At 35.8% G+C, this 23,730-nt stretch overlaps 1 protein-coding gene across 32 annotated transcripts in view; it reads right to left on the bottom strand.

Annotated features, from left to right (window-relative positions):
• ARB2A (ARB2 cotranscriptional regulator A) overlaps positions 1-23,730 on the bottom strand; it is a 382,974-nt gene that overhangs the window by 75,965 nt on the left and 283,279 nt on the right. For 2 of the 32 annotated variants that reach the window (XM_008530014.2, XM_008530022.2), the window contains one exon: positions 10,586-14,318. The exons of the other annotated variants lie outside the window; for them this stretch is intronic. In XM_008530014.2, coding sequence (XP_008528236.1) covers positions 14,179-14,318 — 140 coding nt within the window. In that variant the 3' untranslated portion in view covers positions 10,586-14,178. Of the gene's footprint in view, positions 1-10,585; positions 14,319-23,730 lie in introns of those variants that run through there. 32 annotated transcript variants of the gene reach the window in all.

The following is a 23,730-nucleotide window of genomic DNA, read 5'->3' as shown; positions in this document are numbered from 1 at the left end:
AGAGATTTCTGGCTTCTTTGGAAAAAGTGGAAAATTTGACAACATTGGACTTCCATTTCTGCATGCCACAAATCAGTTGGGGTTTGAATTTGTAACTTTTATCCTTTAGCCAAGGCCTTAATTATGATTAATATACACAACAATAATTTTGAATCATATAGTAAGAACTATAGTAGTTAGAAAATACTAAGTGATATTTGCTTGCTATACATAACTGCTAGCCATACCTAGGTAGCTATTTCCTAGGGTAGGAAAATGGATTGTTATAATAAAGATAAAAACAAAGGTGCTTGTAGTGTTTAAAGGGTTAATTAAAATTTAACCAGAAAATCCATTTGAAGAGAAGAACTCACTCTCAGAACTTGAGTTACAGAAGACACCACTGTATTTTTCTTTTATGGGAGATGCTGGTCCAATAACCTTGATTCATGTGTTAAATAAAAACAAATGACACAATTATATTTGGAACCATTTCTTTCTTAATTTAAATATAGCCCTTAAGATCTGAAAATATTTTAGTTAGCCTACATTTGACCAGAACTAAGCAGCTATAAGAAAAAAAATTAAACATAAAAATAGGTTACAACAGATTAAATATCCTCCCTCTGCCACCTTACACTTTTTGGTGCTAAAACATATGCTCTGCCACCTGCAGATAAAAGTCACACACTGAGAGTGTATATTCTGACAAGAATTACTAGTTTCAAGCGTGCCTAGTGATTTTGGACAGTAGCACTTAAGAAACCTTCAATCTGGCGGTTTTATCACAGTGCATTTTCTAAAGCATTCCTACAGTCTAAAGTTGTACAAGTTTTGGGATCTGACCTTTGGGAGAAAACAAAATAAAATGAAACAAAAAGAATCCCAGGGTAGCATTTTGACCCAAATTGTTCTATTTTTTTTTGTCAGATATATACTTTTTTTCTCCCCCATTTATTTTACATTTCAATGACAAGCAACCAAGGGTGATTTGTACTTTTGTATTTTCTGACAGAGTAAAACTCTCTGTTAAAAGATCAAGATAACTTCCATTCCTAGGCACACTGGGAAAATCTGTCATAGGAGTTAAAAATTACTGTTGCTCCATAAAGAATTTATTTTCCTATTTTTAGATTTCCTTTACCCTTGCTTACTTTTTTATTTTAATACTTCATCTTATTCCAAAAGGGTTTGTGGCTTACAAAAAGGAACCCAGGCAGAACTTCCAGTGATGGCAAGGGAAGAGGTTGGCAAATCATCTCCCCAAATACAACTATAAAAGACAGAATTGTCAAGTGCAAGCGTTTCAGCACTCTAGAAACCAACCAAAGGCAGACAACCAATTCAGAGGTGTTTATTCCTAAAAAACTGCTGAACTACAGGTAAGAACAGCGGTCATCTGTGGTGAGCAGCTCGGTAGGCATTGTAGTGCTTCCAAGGTGGGAAGGGCTGTAAAAACCTGCAGCTTCGCTGCTAGAGGGGCTGACTTGATTTGGAGTAGAAGGAGAAAAACATACGCCCAAAGGTGTTACCAGCAAATACAGCAAACTCGGTGGAAAACTAACCATAAAAGCCCATGGCCCTGCTAGACTGAGGCAGTGATCTCACCTGGGGTGAGGAGCAGACCAGTGGACTAGCCAGAAATTTAATAGGGAGATCCTGAAGTGGGAGAGCCATTGAGAGACCACATGAACCCCCAGCATATCTCTCCTGACTGGGAGGCTGAGCACAGGCATGGAAGTCCCAGGAAAGCCCAGTAGAAAACAAAAGCTTGGGGTAGACTTAAAAACTGCATGAACTTTGAATATACTCTGCAACTCACACACAGATCCATGCACAGAGCCCTGCTGGCTTGCGATGATTGAGCAAACACTCTGACCATTAAACTATGTAGGTGTGATCTCTAGGAAGCCGGACTAAAACAAAATAAAATAATAGGAATTAAAAAAACCCAAAAGAACAGAGATATCAGCATGTGCACCCTGAAGGCGAGACAGATTCTGCAGATTAAGTTCAGGCACTTCTAAAAACAAAACAAAAACCAATGAACAAACAAAAAAATAGCAGCAACAACAATAGTCCTCAAAGGAAATAAGTGAGAATCTAGAGTTGCTCTCACCACTCAACATGGCACAGGAAGTTATAGCCAGTGCAGTAAAGCAAGAAGAGAAATTAGTGTCATGCATATTGGAAAGGAAGATGTGAACTGTCTTTATTCATAGTTCTATACATAGGAGATCCTAAAGATTCTAAGTAAAAAAAATTCTAGAACTAATAAGTTTCAGTGAGGTCAGAGAAACAAAATCACTATGCAAAAATCAATTTTAAATTCTTTATACTAGCAACAAACAATTCAAAAATGAAATTAAGAATTCCACTTACAATAGCATCAAAAGGAGTAAAAACTTAAGAATATATTTAACAAAAGAAGTTCAAGAAACTAAAAAACACTGCTAAGAGAAATTACAGCCGACCTAAATAAAGAACAAAGTAGAAGAACTTATACTACCTAATTTCAAAATTTACTCTAAAGCTACAGCATTCAAAATGGCATGGTGCTGGAGTAACAAACAGACATATAGATCAATGGAACAGAAGGTAAAGTCTATTTATAAACCCTTACTTTATGCAGTTGATTTTTGAGAAAGGTTCAAGGCAATCCAATGGGGAAAGAATATTTTTTCAACAAATGGTGCTGGGAAAATGAACTTAGATACTTGCCACATACCATACATAAAAATCAACTCAAAATGAATCATACCTAAATGTAAGAGCTAATCTACAACAAAACATTGGAGATCATCTTTGTGACCCTGACTTTGGCAAAGATTTCTTAGATGTCTACAACACCAAAAAATATGACCCATAACAGAAAAATAATGATAAATTAAACCTCATTAAATTTTGAACTCATAAAAATTTCTGCTCTTCAAAAGATACCATTAAGAAAAGGAAAAGACAAGTCACAACCTGGGATAAAATATTTGTAAATCACATATCTGATAAGGGACTTGTATCCAAAATATATAAAGAACTCCTTTAACCCAATAAGAAGACAAACATCAGATTAAAAAATAGGCAAAAGAAATATAGACATTTCACCAAAGAAGACACACATATGGCTAATAAACACATGAAAACATATTCAACATCAAGTAGTCACTAAGGAAATGCAAATTAAAACCACAATAACACCACACACCTACTGGAATGACTACAATAAGAAAGACTGACCATACCAAGTATTGGTGGGGATGTGGAGAAACTGGAACTCTCATACTTTGCTGGTTTGAATGTAAAATGGTGTAGCCACTTTGAAAAAGTTTTGTAGTCTCTTAAAAAGCTAAACATAAACTTACCATATGACCAGCAATTCTACTCTTAAGTATACATTCAAGATAAATGGAAACATACATCTTGACTGATTCATTATGTGAGTGTTCATAGTAGCATTACACATAATAGCTCCAAATTGAAAATAATTCAAATATTTATCAACTGGTAAACGGATAAACAAAATGTGCTACAGTTGTCCCTCGGTTTTGTGGTGAATTGGTTCCAGGACCCCCGCAGATAACAAAATCCTCGGATGCTCAAGTCCCTTATATGAAATGGCACAGTATTTGCATATAACCTAGGCACATCCTACCATATACTTTATCTCTAGATTACTTATTACACCTAATACAATGTAAATGCTATGTAAATAGTTGTTAAAATGTATTGTTCAGAGGATAATGACAAGAAAAACACTCTGTACATGTTCAGTACAGACATCACCATTGCAGGCCTTTTGATCTGTGGTTGGTTGAAGCTGTGAATGTGGAACTTGTGGATACAGATGGCTGATTGTATATCCATACAATGGAATACTATTCAGCAATAAAAAGGAGTGAATTATTGACACATGCTACAATATGGCTGAACCTCACAAACACTGTACGCAAAAGAAGCCAGACATAGAAGACCACATATTGTATGATTCCATTTATATGACGCTTGCAGAAAAGGCAAATCTAATGGAGACAGTAGATCATGGGTTGTCTGGGGCTGCAGGAGGGAGCAGGACTGACTGCAAATGGGCAGAAAGAAACTTTTGGGGATGATGGAAATATTCTAAAATTGAATTGTGGTGATGGTTGCACAACAATAAATTTGCCAAAACATTACTTAATTGCACCCTTACAATGGATTTATTTTATAGTATGTACATCCTACTTCAATAATGCTATTAAAAAATAAACACAACATAAAATTAAACAAAAGTACAAAAACATTTGAAGAAGTCAAAGCAAAAGTAAAAATGGACAAGAAAATAATGAATGGCATCAGTCCTAGTTAGTTGCTACAGATGAGACGCAAATTTAGCTCTAAGCTTCCAAATGGCTAAAGCTAGGAGGGGAATACAAAGGGTATGTCAGTGGTTCCCAAACTTGGGGAACCACTGGAGATTACCCGGGGATCTTTGAAGAAGGCTGATTCCTGGCTCCCACCCTACACATTCTGATTGAACTGTAATAGGGAAGAGGCCTTGGCAGCTCAGATAGCGTTCTTGTGGAGCAAAGTTTGGGAACCACTGGAATAACATACTATAAGATTTTCATTGTCCATAAGATAAAAAGAAATACTTGTTTGGGGAAGAACTGACTTCTGGCAAGGATTTCTCCTCTGGGTTCTCCTAAGAGAAGACCTCATAAGATATACTGGGTTACTGTCTCTAAATCAGTCACTCTTGGCCCATGGTGGGCCCTGAATGGGTTACAAGGGTGCAGAAATAGTGATCCCTCAGTCTTCAGGGCAGCCAAGGGGACCAGAGGCAGCTGGAGTCGCTGTGCCTGTGGCCTCCAGCCTTGAGCTCTCTCCTCCATCCATACCAGGATACTGAACAAGTATTCTATTTTTGTAATATGTGGCAAAAACCAAAAAGCACTTTGTCTAAAAGATACCCATAACAGCTGTAACAGGGAGTTTTATATAATTGTTTCTTTTAACAAACTGATTACACAGCAGAGAATTCAATTCAGTTAAAACACTTCCGCAAAAGTATATGGCTACAAAACCCACCTGAACTCCTCCTTTTAGGTGGCACTTATGTTAATGAATTTATTTATGAACGAGGTCACCTTATTTACCAGGCAGCCAAGTTTGGCGAAAGGAGCTGGCTGTGCTGCCCAATGACTTCTCCCCAATGTCTCAGAAACTGTGAAAGGCCTTATGATGCCCACCTCTCCAAATTCACTTCTTTACATGTAATTTTTAAGCTTGCTGTAAGCACAATGTAAATTACGTTGCGTAAGACAAGCTTGTAGCATATTCATGTTATTTATGAGAGACTGACCTTAGATTAAAAAAAAGTTATAGTTAATCTTTAGTCCAAACCTTCCCCTCCACCTCCATTTTAAGTTAATTCCACGCACAGTGACTGTTTGTAATGTGTGTCACTGAGGGGCATTAAGATCCTACTGTTCAAAACCTTGGGGGGGCATGAAATTTCAGGTAAAATTGCTGGTACAGAGGCCAACCAATATGGGGTAAGGCTTATGGCTCCATATATTCTCCTGGTCACCTGCAACCCTTAGTCAGGAGACTATTCCTCGTGGAGTTTTCCCAGCAAATATGACTTTGAGGAGATAGCCTTGATAAGTACATTAGTTAATCTTTATGGTTCTCTACCCCATTAGTCCCCACTATACCAGAGTTACACCAACTACAGACAGTAAAATCATCTTACATATTAATTTCCCATATGACACATCAGATTCCTGCATCAAGAGCTGCTGTTTTAAATCAAAAAGTTAGGTTCTTGCCTATATACCCACAATATTCCATTTAACTATAAAGAAATTCTATTCTTCCCCTAATGAATTTTTATTATCTATAAAAATGAACCAAGAGGATTTTACTCTACTTATATGAATATTGCTATCACTTTTGTTTACCCTGAAAATGAAAGAATAAAAGTCTATGAATACACTTGTACTTCTAAAATGTATAATCAAAAGAGGATTTCAGAGAAAAGTACAAATGTGAGGATAGAAAAAGGGAAAAAGTTGTACATGAATCTTCAGTACTTATGGATAAAACATAAGCAAAAATTACAGCTAAAAGTTTTTAAAAATGCACCTTTAAGTCTGTTTATTAATTTAAAATTTATCCCAAATACAGCACTGCATTCTGCTGCAATCCCCTTAAGTGATCTTGTTAAATTTTGTCACAACATGTGTTACTGTAGTTCTACGCTTTTACCTTTGCACTTTGTAGTGTGTAGCAGAGCAACATAATTAACCACTGCTAGGTAGTGTTTACGTTAGTTCTCAAAAGGTTAAGAAGCTGATTATAGCTAAAACCAGCTTTGCCTGAGGCTTCAGGGGCTCTGTGTAATCAAATTAGACAAGCAGGGCACAGTGTCACCTAACACAAACCAGTGGCACTTTCTTCTTTGCTCTGACCCTTTTCCCCCTTTTTTATTAGAGGAACAACTCATGCTTTGCGTTTTTACCAGATAATTTTAAAAGACTTGTTTCTAATAAACTTGGTATGCAATCTCATAAGATGTCCACCTGTTTAAAAGTAATGAGAGCAAGTCGAGAAAATTTTGAAAAAAAATTCTGAAAAAAAAATCTTGCTTGTTAAAAAAGAAATCTAGATTTCGAGAGATTGAGATGTTTCAAAGAATGTATTTTCTTAAAAGGCAGGTGACAACATGATCACATGTACATGATATTATGGACATGTCCTAGATTTAAACAGACTGTCAGTTTTGCTCTGCAGAAAACCATAAAATGGTTTATCTGCTTCCAAGAGAACTCAGAGAACTTGATAAACCTGATAGATAAGGTATTAGCAGTTCTAAGAAACCATGGGTAACCCACTCTGCTGTTATGGCTCATCCTCTTTCCATCTGTACTCTTTGAAGTCAGGCAAAGTGAACTGTATAATGGATGCATTTAAGGAGGAGGTTTAACAAGGTAAGAGCAAACCATCCCTACTTCAGAGACTCCCTTTCCACAAGGTTCTATATTAAATGCAGTAAGAGGTATTAGTCAAATCAAAAATCTTGCTACCTTTGAGCCTAAAGGGAACAAAAGCATGAACGCTAAAGAGAGACGAAAAAAGAAAAGCAATGGCAAATTTAAATAAACATCTAGAATCTCGTTCTGAACAAAATTTATGAATCACTGTTAAAATAATAGGTAACATTTGTTACAACTTTATCTTCCTATATTTGACTTTGAACTTTTGGCTCCAATTCTACATATTTGCTACTTTGCTTGAAATACAGAAGCAAAATGAATGTAAATATCCTACAAATGAGTGATCAGGAGAAAATGAGTTTTGCTAATGATTTATTCTGGGCAATAAAATCAAAACTTGTTATTTTAATTGATTAAGTCATAAAGAGATCCTGGAGAAGTCAAATCTTGCTATTTGCACAGTCAGACAATTTCTGCTAATCCAGCAGTACTTAACAAATTCACATGTGGTTAGCTTGTCTTGCCATAGCTGTATATCACATTTCTGTGCTGCAAGCTGTGCAAAAAAAAATCAATATGCCAAGTTTAACAAAAGGACAGGAAACATGATGTTCTCCTATATTTTCAATGAACCTCAAATGACTCTGCTGCTCACCCTCGGTACAATTTATGGCAGAGAAATGTATTCTTCAATGGAAAAAAACCTACAATGGCATGAATTATATAAATTCAGAGCTGAAGTTCTGCCTTATCCGATAACAATTTATTTAGAAGATTCTGATATTGTGATTCAACGTGCAGAGTACGATCAGCCATTCACAAGGCATTTTTTTCTTGATGAAGGCTAGCATATGTTCTTTAGACCAAAGAAATATATACTGTTTATTAATGGTAATACTTTGATGTATGTATTTAATTTAGGTTTTGGAGACTTTTTTCAAATGTCTTGTCTCACATGTGAAACATAGGATGAGATGGTACCTATTGAGCAAATGCTTTAAATTATAACACTAAGAAAAAAAAATCCCAGTGGATCCTGAGCTATTGCATTGGTTAATTGATTTTAGATTTTTACATCTTCTTTTACTGCTGCAGAAGTACATTATGTGTTGAAGTAGATCAGGATGAAAATGTTAAGAATGAGGTAGGAGTGGTCATGACCAATAGGTCAGCACAGAGCAGTGCCACTTCTGCCTTCTCAACTCAGCCATGTGGAACTAAGAGTGGCAAAACAACCAGTAAGTTGGACTTCAGCCAAAGGATTCAGAACTGTTGCCACTGTTGCTTTCTTTCTTTCCTTTTTGAGTAAAAAAAGAATTGGCTTTAGGAATCTTCAAAAGGGCCATGCACACAGAAAAATAAGAAAGCTGAACAAACCACACAGACAGAGGAATTTACTTAAACATATGGAAAATTCTTTAGTAATTTCTCTTCATTCCACTGAGCAGCAGTAAATGGATTAATAGCACTTAGCTGGGGAAGAGCATGTTAGTGATCTGTACTGAAGGTATAAACAAGACACACTCAGAGAATCACACTTATTTCTAACTTTCTATTAACATGTTATATTTATAAGACAAATTACATTCATAGATTAATATACCACTGAATAGGCAGAAAGTTCCTAATCAGAAAATAAAGTAATGATTTTAAGTGTTGAGTAATATTAATATTGCTATAAATGATCATTTCAGTATAATTCATATACTTATTTCAAAATAGAGGATATAACATGGCTCAGAATAGTAATAAGAAGTTTTTGTATGAATATTTAGGCAGAATACTAGAGCTTGGGGAAAAAACATACCAAGTTATACAAATCATAATTTAAACGTACATTAAAGTAGACTCTTCAAAGTCTGCAACTACAGTTGATGGTCATATACAATCCTCAGATAGTTGCAGGCCCTAGTACATAATCAATCTACTCCCAGGAAATGAGACAGCTAACAATTTTGGAAAATGCTTATTATTTTAACAACAACAAAAAAGGGTCTGCACATTTTTCTTCTGGGTAGTGGTTTATTACTGAGAAAAACTACTTTAATATGTTACTGATTTTAGGTTTAAGTGGCATTTCAAATTATTTTCCCACATTTTTCATCTTTATAGATTTTACGTTTTCTAGCTTTTGCTCACCTCTCTAAAGGCTCTTTGGTAGTACCTCTTCCCTCTTCACTGGAAAACACCTATTAATGAGATTTCCCTAGCACTGTATTGCCAATAAAGCAAATCTACGGATCCACTTCTGATGTAAATGCCTGGTCCCTCTTCTGGAGGCAGCAGTGCCGGTTCTCTCCTGGATGTCTTCTGTAGACATCCAGTCACTTCTGTAAGCTCAAATGGAGGGGCTCACCTTCACTTTTTCTAGTCCTACTTCATTTCCCCAGCATCACTGGGATCTTCACTTCTTGTCTGCCCACACTGGACATTTCTTCATAGCTTTTATACATCTCAAAATGGTGGAATCTTCACAAATGTATCCTGAGTTTTCTAGTATGGCTGTTATCTACAGGCCAGAATAAATCAGCTGCTGCAAGCGGCAACATGGGTCTGTTTGAATTCTTAGGCTATGGAGTGGCTATTTAATTCTGACTGAATTAAAGCACTAGAAGAGAATCTCAGAGCTGGAACGGATCATGGAAATCATCTACCTAATTACCCAATATTTAAAATGATGAGAGACCCACAGAAATTCAATAACTGGCCCAAAGCCATATAGTGGTTAGTGATTCTCATCATTCTGTACTCACATTGTGCTGCAATTATTATGCTCCTTAAAATAGAATTGGGGAGAACCATCAATAAATTTCCTAGAGATAAGATTTCTACCACTTTCAATGAACATATTCCTTCTGTTTCTACTGTTGAACCTTCCATGCACTTTTTCATCATATCTTTAATGTGACTCCTGGGTCTTTTTCTTCCCTGATCCTCCCTTTCTTATCTGTCTGTTAAAAGATGTGTACAAAGGCTATCTTGTTCACAAGCTGCTGTGGCCACATTATTTTCCTATAGACACTGCTCATTAAGTATCTTTCCTAAGTCAAACTGAACCTTTCTAAAAGTCTGTCTACCATCTATCTCCAATAAACTAAAATTCTAAATCTCATTTTCTTACCTGTTTTGTTCCCTTCCCTTAAGTAATGCAGATACAAAATCCTTCGGTTTCTATTTTTAGCACTCTCAAAATTCATTTGGGTTCCTACTATTTAAAAAAGCTTCCTTTCTCATTTTTCTTATGCTCACTTTTCTGAGCATTTTAGAGTAGCTTCCTTTCTCTCTCAACCTTCAACACTAGAAGAGATGTGCATTATTGTGCTGTTTACCCTTAACTCCTCAGGCCATCATGCCTTTCCCCTTTAAAATCCCTTCAAGATACCCACTTATGAGCATTTCTCTGCAAAATTCGTCTAATTACTGGGCATGATATTGCCTACTGCCATCACTTAATCTTCAAGTCTATTTCTTCATATCTTTTAATTTTAGAAACACAGAACCTTAGAATTGAAATAAATATTAAATATTCTTAAGTCCCATCCCTAATAAATGTAAGAATTCCATCTATCAAATTCTTGAAAAGTGGTCACTGAGTCTTTGCTTGTATGCTTCAAAAGACAGACAGCTCACTAGTTTACAATGCAGCCCATTCCATTTTTCAAACAATACAATCATTATATTGAGTCTATTCAATTTCCATAATCCACAATCAAAGCCTTTGTCATAAAGCATTCAGAACGTCATATATGGTTCGCGGTTGAGAATAGCTAAGTCATTAAGTTTTCTGCGAGTTCCTTTGGCGTCATAACTTTAAGATCTAAATGCCATCTACTAGATCTCAAGACATGCTCCTCCCTCCCCGACCCCTCCCCAGTGATACTGAATACCTACCACCAACTGTACTAAATTATTCATGGAAAAAAATTTCAAATTTTTATCTGGGCCATTAAAAGAAAAACTGGGAAGCTGAGGGCCTACAATGGAGGAAAGAAAGTCTCTTCAACAAATGGTGCTGGGAAAACTGGACAGCCACATGTAGAAGAATGAAAATCAACCATTCTTTTTCACTATTTACTAAAATAAACTCAAAATGGATCAAAGACCTAAAGATTAGGCCTGAAACAATAAATCTTCTAGAAGAGAATATCGGCAGTACACTCTTTGACATCAGCTTCAAAAGAATCTTTTTGGACACCATAACCCCTCACATGAGGGAAACAATAGAAAGAATAAACAAATGGGACTTCATCAGGCTAAAGAGCTTCTTCAAGGCAAGGGAAAACAGGATTGAAACAAAAAAACAGCCCACTAATTGGGAAAAAATATTCACAAGTTATTTATCCGACAAAGGGTTAATCTCCGTAATATACAAAGAACTCACACAACTCAACAATAAAAAATCAAAATAACCCAATTACAAAATGGGCAGGGGACATGAACAGACATGTCTCCAAAGAAGATATACGGATGGCCAATAGACACATGAAAAGATGCTCATCATCACTAATCATCAGGGAAATGCAAATCAAAACTACACAAAGATATCACCTTACACCTGTTAGAATGGCAAAAATATCCAACACCAAGAGTGACAAATGTTGGAGAGGCTGTGGAGAAAAGGGAACCCTCATACACTGTTGGTGGGAATGCAAACTGGTGCAGCCACTATGGAAAACAGTATGGAGATTCCTCAAAAAGTTAAGAATAGAAATACCTTATGACCCAGCCATCCCACTACTGGGTATATATCCTAAGAACCTGAAATCAGCAATTCCAGAAGTTCCATGCACCCCTATCTTCATTGCAGCATTATTCACAATAGCCAAGTTATGGAACCAACCTAAGTGCCCAGCAACTGATGACTGGATAAAGAAGTTGTGGTATATATATACAATGGAATACTACTCAGCCATAAAAAAGGACAAAGTTGTCCCATTCACAACAACATGGATAGACCTTGAGAGTATTATGTTGAGTGAAATAAGCCAAACAGAAAAAGACAAACTCTGTATGACTCCACTCATAGGTGGTAGTTAACATATGGACAAAGAGAACTGATTGGTGGTTGCCAGGGGAAAGAGGGGTGGGGGGAGGGCACTAGGGGTGAAGTGGTGTACCTACAACATGACTAATAATAATGTACAACTGTAATTTCACAAGGATGTTAACTTTTATAACCTTAATAAAATAAATAAATAAATATTAAAAAAAAAAAAGAAAAACTGGGAATCTTCAGCTGATGCTAGTTCTGCAATTTCGAAGAAACCAGCCTGCAAAAGACTTTAGTACCAAGGCAGCTACTTGGTTCTGAGTACAAGACAAGCTCAGGCTTCAATATACTAACTTTCACATAGCTGGAACACCATATATCCATGAAACTTTATTTCTCTTACTAGAAATAAAGCATGTGCTTCCAAGAACTACATTTCAGGCATTTATGATGGACAATCACGTTTTAGATTTCTTCCTTTTAACTTCATGGATTTACAGGGCCAAATACCAGACTCATCTTTTAATTTTTCATTTTATGATGCCTAACTAAATTGGTAGGTATATATGTATAATCTTACCTACATGTGTATGTTATTCTTTTGAAATAAACATAATGAAGAACATTATGTGAACACAGCCTAAGCCCCTGTGGAAAAAGGCATAATTTTGGGAAAGGTGAATAAATAAATAAATATGGTCTAATTTTAGTGGCAAAATCTTGAAATTAAGCAAACAATCTTGGAATTAAGCTAACTCCCTGGACTGATTTAACTTTGGGATTTGTTTAAAGGGTAGTTGTTAATTTGATAGCTCTGGAAAAGGGGAAGCGGAGGGGTGGAACCCAGCGAGGCCGCTCTGTAAGAGGAACGGCTGTTAGGGTGCAGCGGCTGGCTACAGTAATAGCTGGGAACCATAAGTGTTACAGGCTTTGAAGTCTGTTCAGCTTTGATGTCGTACTCTCATACTTAATCGTAAGATAGTATGGAAGAGAAAAAAAGAAGACTTTCCAGTACTGTCCTTGGTGTCATTGCTCAGGAAATCCTAGCATGAAAAAGACTGGTGTCTGGATGAACTTTAAGGATCTCTGGGCTGCTCTTCATTTTAAAAAGTTTTCAATTATTGATGCTATAATTAAAATTATTTGTTACTTTGGGGCAAGCACATGGATATGCAAAAACATTCTTAAATTTGCTATTAGCATATGTTAATCAATCAATCAATAAGGAAACAGGTATTAATGATGATTTTGGGTTGTCATTATGCTAAGTATTACTTAGAACAAGTTCTATATAAGTGGTTGCCAATCTTGAGGAACTTATTAGCTGAGGACTGATAACCCGGCTTGGAAGGAGCCTTAGACATCGCCTAGTCCAAGACTGAGGCCCAGAAAAGCTGGCTTGTTTTGGAAACAAAAGATGAAATAGCCAAATACACACATACATAGACATACATTAAATAAACGACGACCAATAAACAGTATGTTGAAATGAAGACATAAAGAGCATCTTGTGAGTTCCTGGCTAGAAAAAAATTATGGAAATTTCATGTTTGGGCAGAGCATTGTTTCCCTAACTTCAGTTACTTGTGGAACACTTCTATACATTTTGCTATGTGCACAAAAATATCCAGTATTTTCTTTACATAAACTCACTTTTCCATTTGCTTATTATTCCATAAACAATAATTCCATTAAATGCGTTTCATGTGTTATTCATACCTTTTTCTATTACATATTAGAATAAACAAATAACTACTAAAATAAAAAGCAGTTCACTCACGAACCACCAGTGGTATGCACATAATTCACCGAGATGGAGGACTCAAGGAAAGAATATATCCTAATTATTTCTTGTTGTACTTAAATGAGAACTATGATTTTTAAGTCTGTACTCTAAGTATTTAGATGTCTGTGTGTCCAGTGACCTCAGATAACCTGAATTTAAAATGTTCTTTTCTTTTCTTTGGGGTCGTGTGGTTTGATGCTTCCTGCATTAAAACTTTGTTTAGTTACTGGAACTTGCCCCAGCTTACTTTACGGATAATAAATAATCTACAGTTAAAAAAAAATCTCTAACATATATGATAGTTTGAGACCAAGGTGGTAACATAAAAAGATGAAAGGGAAAAATTTCCTTTTGACTCTTTCTTAATAGTGCTGTCTTACTGCCTATTGTTTTAAAAGAAAACGAAAACTTTTTAGCTTTTCTAGGTAGAAAGAAACTACAGAAACATCTTACAGGCATGACTTTAAGGGGAAAAGGAAAAGAATGATTAAAGTTCTACGGCATTCCTCTTGTTTATGTGTCGTATCACGTAATGAGATGAGGAAGAATCCAGAGTCAGATACTGGCAGAGAGGGGTTAACTTCACCTCCTGAAAACAAAAGGTTATTCCTCTGTTAAATTCTTATCCTTTAAGTGCATTAGACTTGACTGTAAACATAAACAAAAGCCACTGGTGGGCAATTAAATTTGAAGAAGTGGCCCATAAAAAGTGGAATATCCAGCATGTATTAGAATCAGTTACACAACATCTGATTTAATAGTTAGATTTTAAGCGTTCCTCTTATAATACATGTTAAATGGTCTCAACAAATCATATTCCGTAATGTAGCAAAATGACAATTTCAATGTAGTCTAAGGCTTGTAGGACAAGAACATTAAAGCAAATTAATCTGTAATCCTTTATCTACATTAAAAGGTTGAAAATCTGCAGGCATTTGTAACAAGAACTTTAAAATGAATTTGCCATTCCCAAAGTCATCTCACTAGACAGGAAAGAGGAACTTGGCATGTGACCAATAAATTATGAGAGAGCAACACCTCGGGGTTAGAGGGCAGGATGACTTCAACAAATCTCACCAGCTAGGGCAACAGATTAAGCTGGGGGAGAGGATGCCCTACAACCTTAACCTGTTAATACCTTTAAATTCTTAAGAATGACCTCTAGTCTGCTCTTTCATATTAGTTGTTAGTTACACTAATTACAGCTTAACTGGTATTGTTGCTACCAGTTTTCCCTCAAAAGACATGTAGAGAAAGGTTATCTCTAATAGCTTCAAATAACTTCAGCCAAATTCTGCTGTGCACATTAGGAGCACTTACCTCCAGTTTTCAATGGGTCATTTATAGACATCAAAGGAAAGACACTAAAAGCAATGTGTGTTTGTGGATTCTATAAAGCATTTCATATAGGAAGCTGTAAAAATAAGAACAGTAACTTCTCCTGTGACTACAACTCTAGAATAGTTTAAAACAAGGTCATTTATTTTTATGTTTATTTTCAACATATAGGGGCTGGTGATTTCAAATATAAGGAGCTAGTTATACCTTGACCATGCTAGTGAAGTAAAAATACTTAGCCCATGAAATCCTCTCAAAATTTATGGTTTTTAGAAAGGGCTAATGAAATTTCTATCATGATCTTTTAGAACCATTTTAAGTTCAACATTTACATTGATGTTAACCTAACATTATATGGAACTGTGCACAGATTCCAAAGCCCATTTACAAAGATTCAAATACCATCTGTGAAGCTGCAGTAAATTATCCTGTAACATTAATCTTTAAACTAGGCACTAAATCAGAACAGAAACATACCAAAGAGATTTAAAGCAAGAGAGTCATAACTGAATTATCGAGATTAATGTAAATAGTTTTACACATAAGAGCTGCAGGTTCTCAATATCAATTTTTCCTTTGAAAGAAACATAAAAAATTACTTCTAAATCTTAAAAATAAATTACTAATATCTAATTGACACCAATGTTTTTTGTACATACAAAAAGAACTGTGGAAATGATGGCTGAACCGCACTGTTAACCTAAGTGTACTCTGAGTTAAGAAATACAATAAAAAAATTTTGATTTTATAAAATAGACACATTAGGGAATGACTATTAATGTTACACAAAGAAACTTTGTTTTACAAAAGGGAATCTGTAAACCAAACCCAGTGCTCTTAAAAGATGTTGACCAACAGAATTTTGAGTTAAATGAAACTCTGGGAAAATGAAGACAGATAATTAGAGTACTATGTATCATCAACTCCAAAATGCCATTGATTTTAAGATTATCATTACTCCATGTACCACTTAGAAAGAAAAAACATTGCCAATTAAGCTATGCCATAATGCTTTCTTATCTCTCTGACTGCAAGATATATTCAAACTTTAGGTAGTTAAAATTGCATTTTGTAATCGATGAAATACAATATTTTATAATAAATTGACTTGCCTATCAATATATTTAATGAACAAGTAGTTTCTGTGAGAGCAATCAGTTTTGAAATATAGTCACCAGGTGATATTATATAATTTTACTATATACAAAGCACTGAGAGGACACTGACCACGTAGTCTATCATCTCCGAGGATAGAAGAAGAGGAGGGGCAGCTGATACATTAGTGATTTCAGTTTGCTTGACTAATTTATTGATTAACTAATATCCCCACTTCTTTCCAAGGATTTAAGGCAGATGACAAGAAGATCACATAAATAAAATAATTAGGAAAATAAGAAACAGAAAACTAGAACTCGGGAAAAGAACAAAAGCAAGCAGACTGTAAGAACCTATATTATTTCAATTAAATATAAGAATAATTTATGAATAACAAAATAGATCCTAGATTTTTATTTTTCACTACAATTTAAAAAATAAAGCATAACATACTTACCTGTGAGAACTGAGGGATAATTTTGCCTGAAATATAGGACCTTGCTAATCCCAAAGAATTTCTATACAACAGGTTATTACAACCTACTATTATGTGTTAAAAGATAGATATCAAATGAAAGTATGACCAAAAAAGAAACCAAAAACTGGGAAAAATAACCCGAAAATATCAGCAGCTCTCCCTTGAAAAGATTATTTTGGTTGTACCAAGAGATACAGTAGGATTAGTATGAAGAACTAGTGGACTAAGTCTGTGTATGTTCAAATGTTAAAACTGGTCTATGACAGATGCTATTAAGCTATCTTAGGCTATAGGTGGGAAAATGAGCGGGCGCCACTCCACGACTCAACGGTATTGACTGGAATGAATACTCTTGCAAGTAAATCCTCCACAGAGAGGAACTCAGGCTTCATGCAGTAATCAGTGAACACAGCAAAACTGACGCAGGGCATCGTGCAAACATTTAGATCTATTTCAGAATCACAAACTCGAATAAAGTTTGCTGATGGATCAGTTCAAGTGTTTAAAATGTAGGATCTTCTTGTATTTAGTTATCCCACATTTTTTCTTCTCTCTGCATCAGATAACAGAAGCATCTGATTGTGGCACATACATTAAATTTTCCAAGAAACTAGAGAAACTGATACAAGGACAACTGTGGTGGACACATCCAAAACCCTTCTTTGCGGAATCATTCTTCTTCAACTCACGTAGTCTTTGTTGGGCTGTCAATTATAATGTTATGCCCCAGCCCCAAACCCCTCATAGATATGGCTGGCCCTGGCTGGCCAATCACAGCCAGTCCTACGCTTCAATCTCTTTGGCTTCAGTGACTAGTTCAGAGATCAACATAGGACCCAAGCAGGGCCAATCAAATTTTCACATGATTCTTATTTGGATGTTAGAGCCTTTTCTCTGGGATAATGCTGAATAGAAGATGCTGCAACTGCTTGTAGCTACCCTCTCTGAATGTGTGAAGAAAGCCCTGTCTGCAAGAAAGAAAAATTAGGTCATTAGGCAAAGAAAAGTAGAGAAGGAGATGGAGGGAGAGTCTTGATAACAAGAGTTTGAGTCCTGATGTCTAGCAGTACCAGAAGCAGATCTACGCTTTTTTTTTTTCATTTACATGAGTCAACAAATTACTTTTTTTTGTAAGCAGCTTGCATCAGAGTTATGTATCTTACAATGAAGAGAGTCTGTGCTAACTCAGTAAGTGAAAAGGTTATTCTCTTTTTTAACTTCTATAAAACGTGAGACTGATATTCATGTGCACATATTTGAATCTGTAAAATAACTATACAGTAAACCTTAATAGCGGCATTTTAAAATGTTAATAGATGTTTAAGGGCAAGAAGTTTCTCGATTATCCATGTAAGTGCTATAGATAACTAAAAAGGGTAGGCAATCCAAAGTAATTCATATTCAGTTTTCTAATACTTCAAAATAATGAAGGGGGGAGGGAAGTAGGAGAGGAGAAGGAATTTATTCTCCTGATTATGTTTTCCTAGGCATAATTAAAAGTAGTTTGCATTTGCTGAGAACACACAAGTTTGGCATTGGGAAAAACTGGCACAGAAATGTACTGGGAAACAAGAGAAATCAAGGCTAAGATCACAGTTTTGTTGTAGATATTGGCCTGAATAAACAATCCACTCATAACAATTGAGAGCTAGGTGTAGCTCTTTCTCTCGGGTAAGAAAGCAGAAGGCATTGGACAACAAATGCTTTTCCAGAATGACTTTTCATGTTGCTTAAACTATAACATGTAAACCACTTTAAGAACTGACTGGAAAATAACTGTCATCTGGCATTACGATTTGTATGAGCTATATTCCACCTCAAGGGGAGTTATAAAGAACTCCAATAAAAATATCTCAGTGTTCTCAAAGTAGTTACTTATCTTCCATTTTCTAAATTTACTTATTAAATTTCAACATAATTAACTTTTAGAAACTTTTAAGTTATTAGGCTATCCACTTTCTGGCTATTCTCTGTTGGTGGTAAGGATCTGAAAAGGCAATTGCTCAGTGGAATGCACCCAACACGAGTTGGCTACCTTAAGCAGAACTCTCACAATTATTCACCTAACAACTGTTTTATTATACACACTTGGGGGGATTTTCAGAAGTAATATATATTCATAGGAAATAGATCAGTGCTGGATCCTAATAGATTTTTGGCCTGTCTTCAAAACAAAATTTGTCTGCTGAAATAACTTATGCTAAAAACTGTCACTCAGTTTTTAAAGACAAAGCATGGGTATCTCATGCGTTTATTGATGGGTTCTGACATTGGTGAGTTTGCATGATTTGAGAAAAAAATTTAATTTTATTCAAATCCTACAATGATACTAAGGACTCATTTTAGAAAGCATTGTAAGGATTACTCTATGTGTTAAAGCATTTCAACGTTCATGGATGGAAGTAACATTGGACTTAATGATAACTAAAGATAGATAGATTTTTAATTTTACAAAAAGAGTATTATTAGGCACTGCATTGTTCTTTATGCTTTAAGTACTTTTCAATAATTCTTATGAAGGTTTTTTTTGATTCTTAGAATGACTCTGTATAGGAGTATGTTATATCAATCATTTTTATTTCATATGTGAACAAAACACAAATTAATTATTTATCTTAAGTCAATTGTTTGGTATGCAAATTTACTGAAAACTAGTCTATCTCTAGCATCATGCTAGATACTGTCTTGCATGGTGAGCTGTGGGCAGAGACAGTATGATTGGGTTCTGTGGTTAGAAACCAAATAGGGTTTCTTTTTTTGAGGAAGATTAGCCCTGAGCTAACATCTGCTGCCAATCCTCCTCTTTTTGCTGAGGAAGACTGGCCCTGAGCTAACATCTGTGCCTATCTGCCTCTACTTTATATGTGGGACACCTGCCACAGCATGTCTTGATAAGTGGTGTCTAGATCTGTGGCTGGGATCTGAATGAGAGAACCCTGGGCCTCTGAAGGGGAGCACGCAAACTTAACTGCTATGCCACTAGGCTGGCCCTAAACAGGGTTCCTAATCAGATTTTTTTTGTAAACAAAGACAGCTAGGTTATGACTTAGACACTGTCTTTGGTGCCTAATGGCTTTTTTCAATTACCAAACTCTTCCCAATGTTTCTTATGATATTGTAATAAACTTAAAGGAACTGATGAATAGCTTTTTATCAAAAGCCTCATAGAGACAACTGAATCTTGAGAAGAATAAGCCAGTGGATCTGCTAACCATTAATTTCTCTAGATTTGCTGATCAGTAGTGCCAAAGCAAATCATCAGGGAGCTTTTTATGTCAGTACTAAATTATTTTACTTCCCAGAAGAAAGACCTTTGGAACCTTAGATCTTAGTATTAAGACTCAGGCATAAGTCAATAACAGAACAAGCCAGACGAAAAATGATTTTGTGTTTTAAATGACAACAACAACATCAACAAAAGTACTACCATTACAGAAATGATCAGGGGCTGGCCCAGTGGTGTAGTGGTTAAGTCCATGTGCTCTGCTGAGAACTATGTAACATTTTTGCTATGGCTGACAGGATTTTGACCACTACATTTAACTTTCAATTGCAGTAACTAATCAGAGCCTAGATTTTCAGTCAAACTCCTTTCACTTTTCCTCCCACTCCTGACTTTTGGTCTTCCTTTTCTCTCTTCTCATACCCTCCACTTAACTCCTAGTTATCCTTCAAGTCTTAGCTCAGGTTGTTCCTGCTCTTTAGAATGTTCCCAGATATCCCTTACTGAGTTACGTGTGCCTTTCTCGTTGTTCTTTCGTTCATTCCTCTAACGCTGGCCACTTGGTGAGGTGATGGGTTTTCTCACGTCTTTCCTCTATCTAACCTACGTGTTCCTTGTTTAATTCTAAATCCTCAGTGCCTAGTCCTTCATGGGCACTTAGTAGATATTCAATCACTGAGGAAGTACAGAGGCATAATGATACTGCTTATGATTATATGAGAATGTGGGACCTGGAGGAAGAGCAGGAGTTGGTTTGGGGCCACAGCAAGGAAGTCTGGGAGATGGCCAAAAGCTGCTATGCTGGGCGTTATCCTTTTGCTTGCCACGTTCTGGTGTATTACCTTTGATTAAATAGCTCATATTTTGCATGATGTATTTAAAACATGAATATTAGTATATGTGTGCATATGTTTTTAGAAGAACAAGCGAGAAATCAAATCATTGCTCTATTTAAACTTTCAAAATTTAATAATGTTTGCAAGAATATTAGCAGTATAAAAGTCTGGGTAGTCAGATAATGTAATTAAATGTATACGCATATCTGTGATTAGGACAGGTGGAGTTTTATGGGTGAGTGTTAGAATGGATATGGAGGTAAACATGCTAAAGATTTATAAGATGTTCCATTGAATTAAAAAAATCAGTATTGTCCTCATTAAAACAATGATAGAAAATCTATACTTGCTTTTTAGTAGAAAGTGGTATTTCATTTATATGTGGTTTTATTTCAACTGCAATATCACTGTATCAACTGTGAGAAAATATTTAAATCTCACAAATTCAAGCACCTTCTGTTTCCTAAATGTTCACATGGTGTATATATGTGCACAGAGAACGTTCACCAAATAAATTGTTTACTGACTAATGCAAGAAACTCAGTTTAAAAATAAAAATGATACATTTTTTTATGGAGTGTGCCATTTCTGGAAACTCAAATAAAAAGGATAAAGATTCTTTCACTTCTCATCTAAAAGCATAACATTTTTGTTAGTATTTTACTTAGAATTTCTTGGGCTAGAAGACAAAAATTGATGGCTTTAGATTAACTACTTTAATGATGCGATGCAGAACATTCTTTTCTACCTATAGTGTTGGTGTGATTACCTTTTCAGGAGAGAAAAGAACAACACAATAAATCCTTGTATGGTAAGTCTTTTCCCACCTCTTCTCTCTAGTTTAAATCTCAAAGGTAATACATATTTAGCAAGCAGACGGATGCCATAAAAATACGTTTGAAATGAGGTAATCATTTATAATATTTGCATGCATTTAACAACTTATTATTACAGAAAGAATGATTTACATTTCATATACTGAGAAAACTTACTCGGTGTCTACTTAAATTTAGCAATATTCTTAAAACTATTTTTGAAAACAATCAGCGTCTAAACACTTGCTCTCAGCTGTTTTAGCTCTGCTTTTCATAAATATAACACAATCACAACAAATTAAAGGCAAGTCACTTGACTGTCTTGTTACATTAGTTTGATGAAATTAGTGGTTGACAATGCTTAGCAGGAAGTGACAGGGCTTTCTCAATAGGTTCACATATCAATTTTCCTGGGGAAAGTAAGAATCATATCTTTATCAAAATATTCAAAATTTTCTTCCTAAGACAATCCCTCACAATCTCACTGATGAGAGTTCAATTGTTCTGCTCCTAAGACAGACAGAAATAAGTAGCTACAGTGACTCTTCAGCCCATAAAATTATTGGTTGTGATGGAAGAAATGCTATTTTTCTTGAAATTTTCTTGAGGTGGTACCCTGGAGTGGTGATATTACCTGTGTGGGTGGCCTAGAGAAAGGATGCAGATCTGGGATCTATGGCTAATGCTCTTTCCTTTCCATCATACCACCTCTTATTTAATTCCTTTGTAGGAAAAAATTAACAACTCCCTCTGCCTTCCTGTACCTTCCTCTCAACACATACCCATATTTTCTCTGTATCAAGAGTGGTAGGTGTCATGGGTTGAATCGTGTTCCCTCCCAAATTTATATGTTGAAGTCCTAACCCCCAGTACCTCATAATGTGACCTTATTTAGAGTCAGGGTCTTTACAGAGGTAATCAAGTTAAAATGAGGTCATTAAGCTGGGCCCTAATCCAATATGACTGATATCCTTATGAAAGGGGGAAATTTGAACACAGAGACATGCATAGAGGGAAGACGATGGAAAGAGACAAGAGAGAGAAGATGGCCACCCACAAACCAAGGAGAGAGGCCTGGAACAGATCCTTCCCTCACAGCCCTCAGAAGGAACCAACACTGCCCACACCTTGATCTTGGACTTTGAATCTCCACAACTGAGAGACAATAAACACGAACTGTTCTTTAAGCCACTCAATCTGCGGTACTTTGTTACAGCAGCCCTAACAAACTAATATAGTAGGTATTGAACAGAAAAGCTAGAGAGTGTGGACATTCAATGAAGAAATAGTATGAATAAAGGCAGAATTGGGCTTGCTTTCGGGAGAGATGGTTGAGACCACAGCAGGAGATTCAGAAGGAAAGGTTAAGTGGGAATCACAAGGACCAGAGTCATCCCACTTAGTACATTCCTAGACTCTGTATCTCATAGCCTCTACATTCAATCTGTGGTGCCCTGTTTTGTTCTTATTCATGGAGATTCATACAATTATTATAGGTTAGAAACAACTTCAGAGATCATTCCTTTCAATTATATAATGCCATATGGGTTTTCAAAAAGTCTTTATCTAAATCTTTCATGTCAAAACCTTATCATATGTTCCCTTACCTAGCTGTCATTTGACAGCTATGGAAATGGACTTTATAACTGTCTTCCAATTATTACAATTCCGAATGTCATTTCCTAATATCAGAATAGAAAGCTCCCTGGCAACTGAGACTACTGTCTCTACTTTTTCTGTGCTTTCATTTATTCAAATTTGACTATCAATTGTTGAGCATCTACTAAGTGCAAGTTCTGAGGGATGCAAAAGAGTGACTTATGAGGTACAAATAAAGCACAGACAAGTGGAAACACAATGGAGGGAAAAATTATTGTCTACTGTATAAAAGGGAAGTCCTAGGGGTTTCTTTTCATATTACCTAATTTTATCCCTTTATCAACTCTCTCAACCTGTGGATTGCTAGACTTACTTTACAGATGAGAAACTGAGGATGAAAGAAGTAATTCATTCTAAGTCACTGAGATAGCAGGTTATTGACCTGGGATTTGAAACCAGAAATGCCTGTCTCTCAAACTATGCCTTGATTATAGGATCATACTTCCTCTGCAGATCCTTCTGGTTCAGAATATTTGTTAATAATTGATGTTATCAGAAGCAATACTTATATAACAGGAGGACTATAATTCTACGTGAAGACCCCCAATATGTGACAT

Source organism: Equus przewalskii, chromosome 13, assembly GCF_037783145.1.
Source record: "Equus przewalskii isolate Varuska chromosome 13, EquPr2, whole genome shotgun sequence".
Classification (NCBI taxonomy): Eukaryota; Metazoa; Chordata; class Mammalia; order Perissodactyla; family Equidae; genus Equus; species Equus przewalskii.
This window is presented reverse-complemented; position numbering and strand designations above follow the sequence as displayed.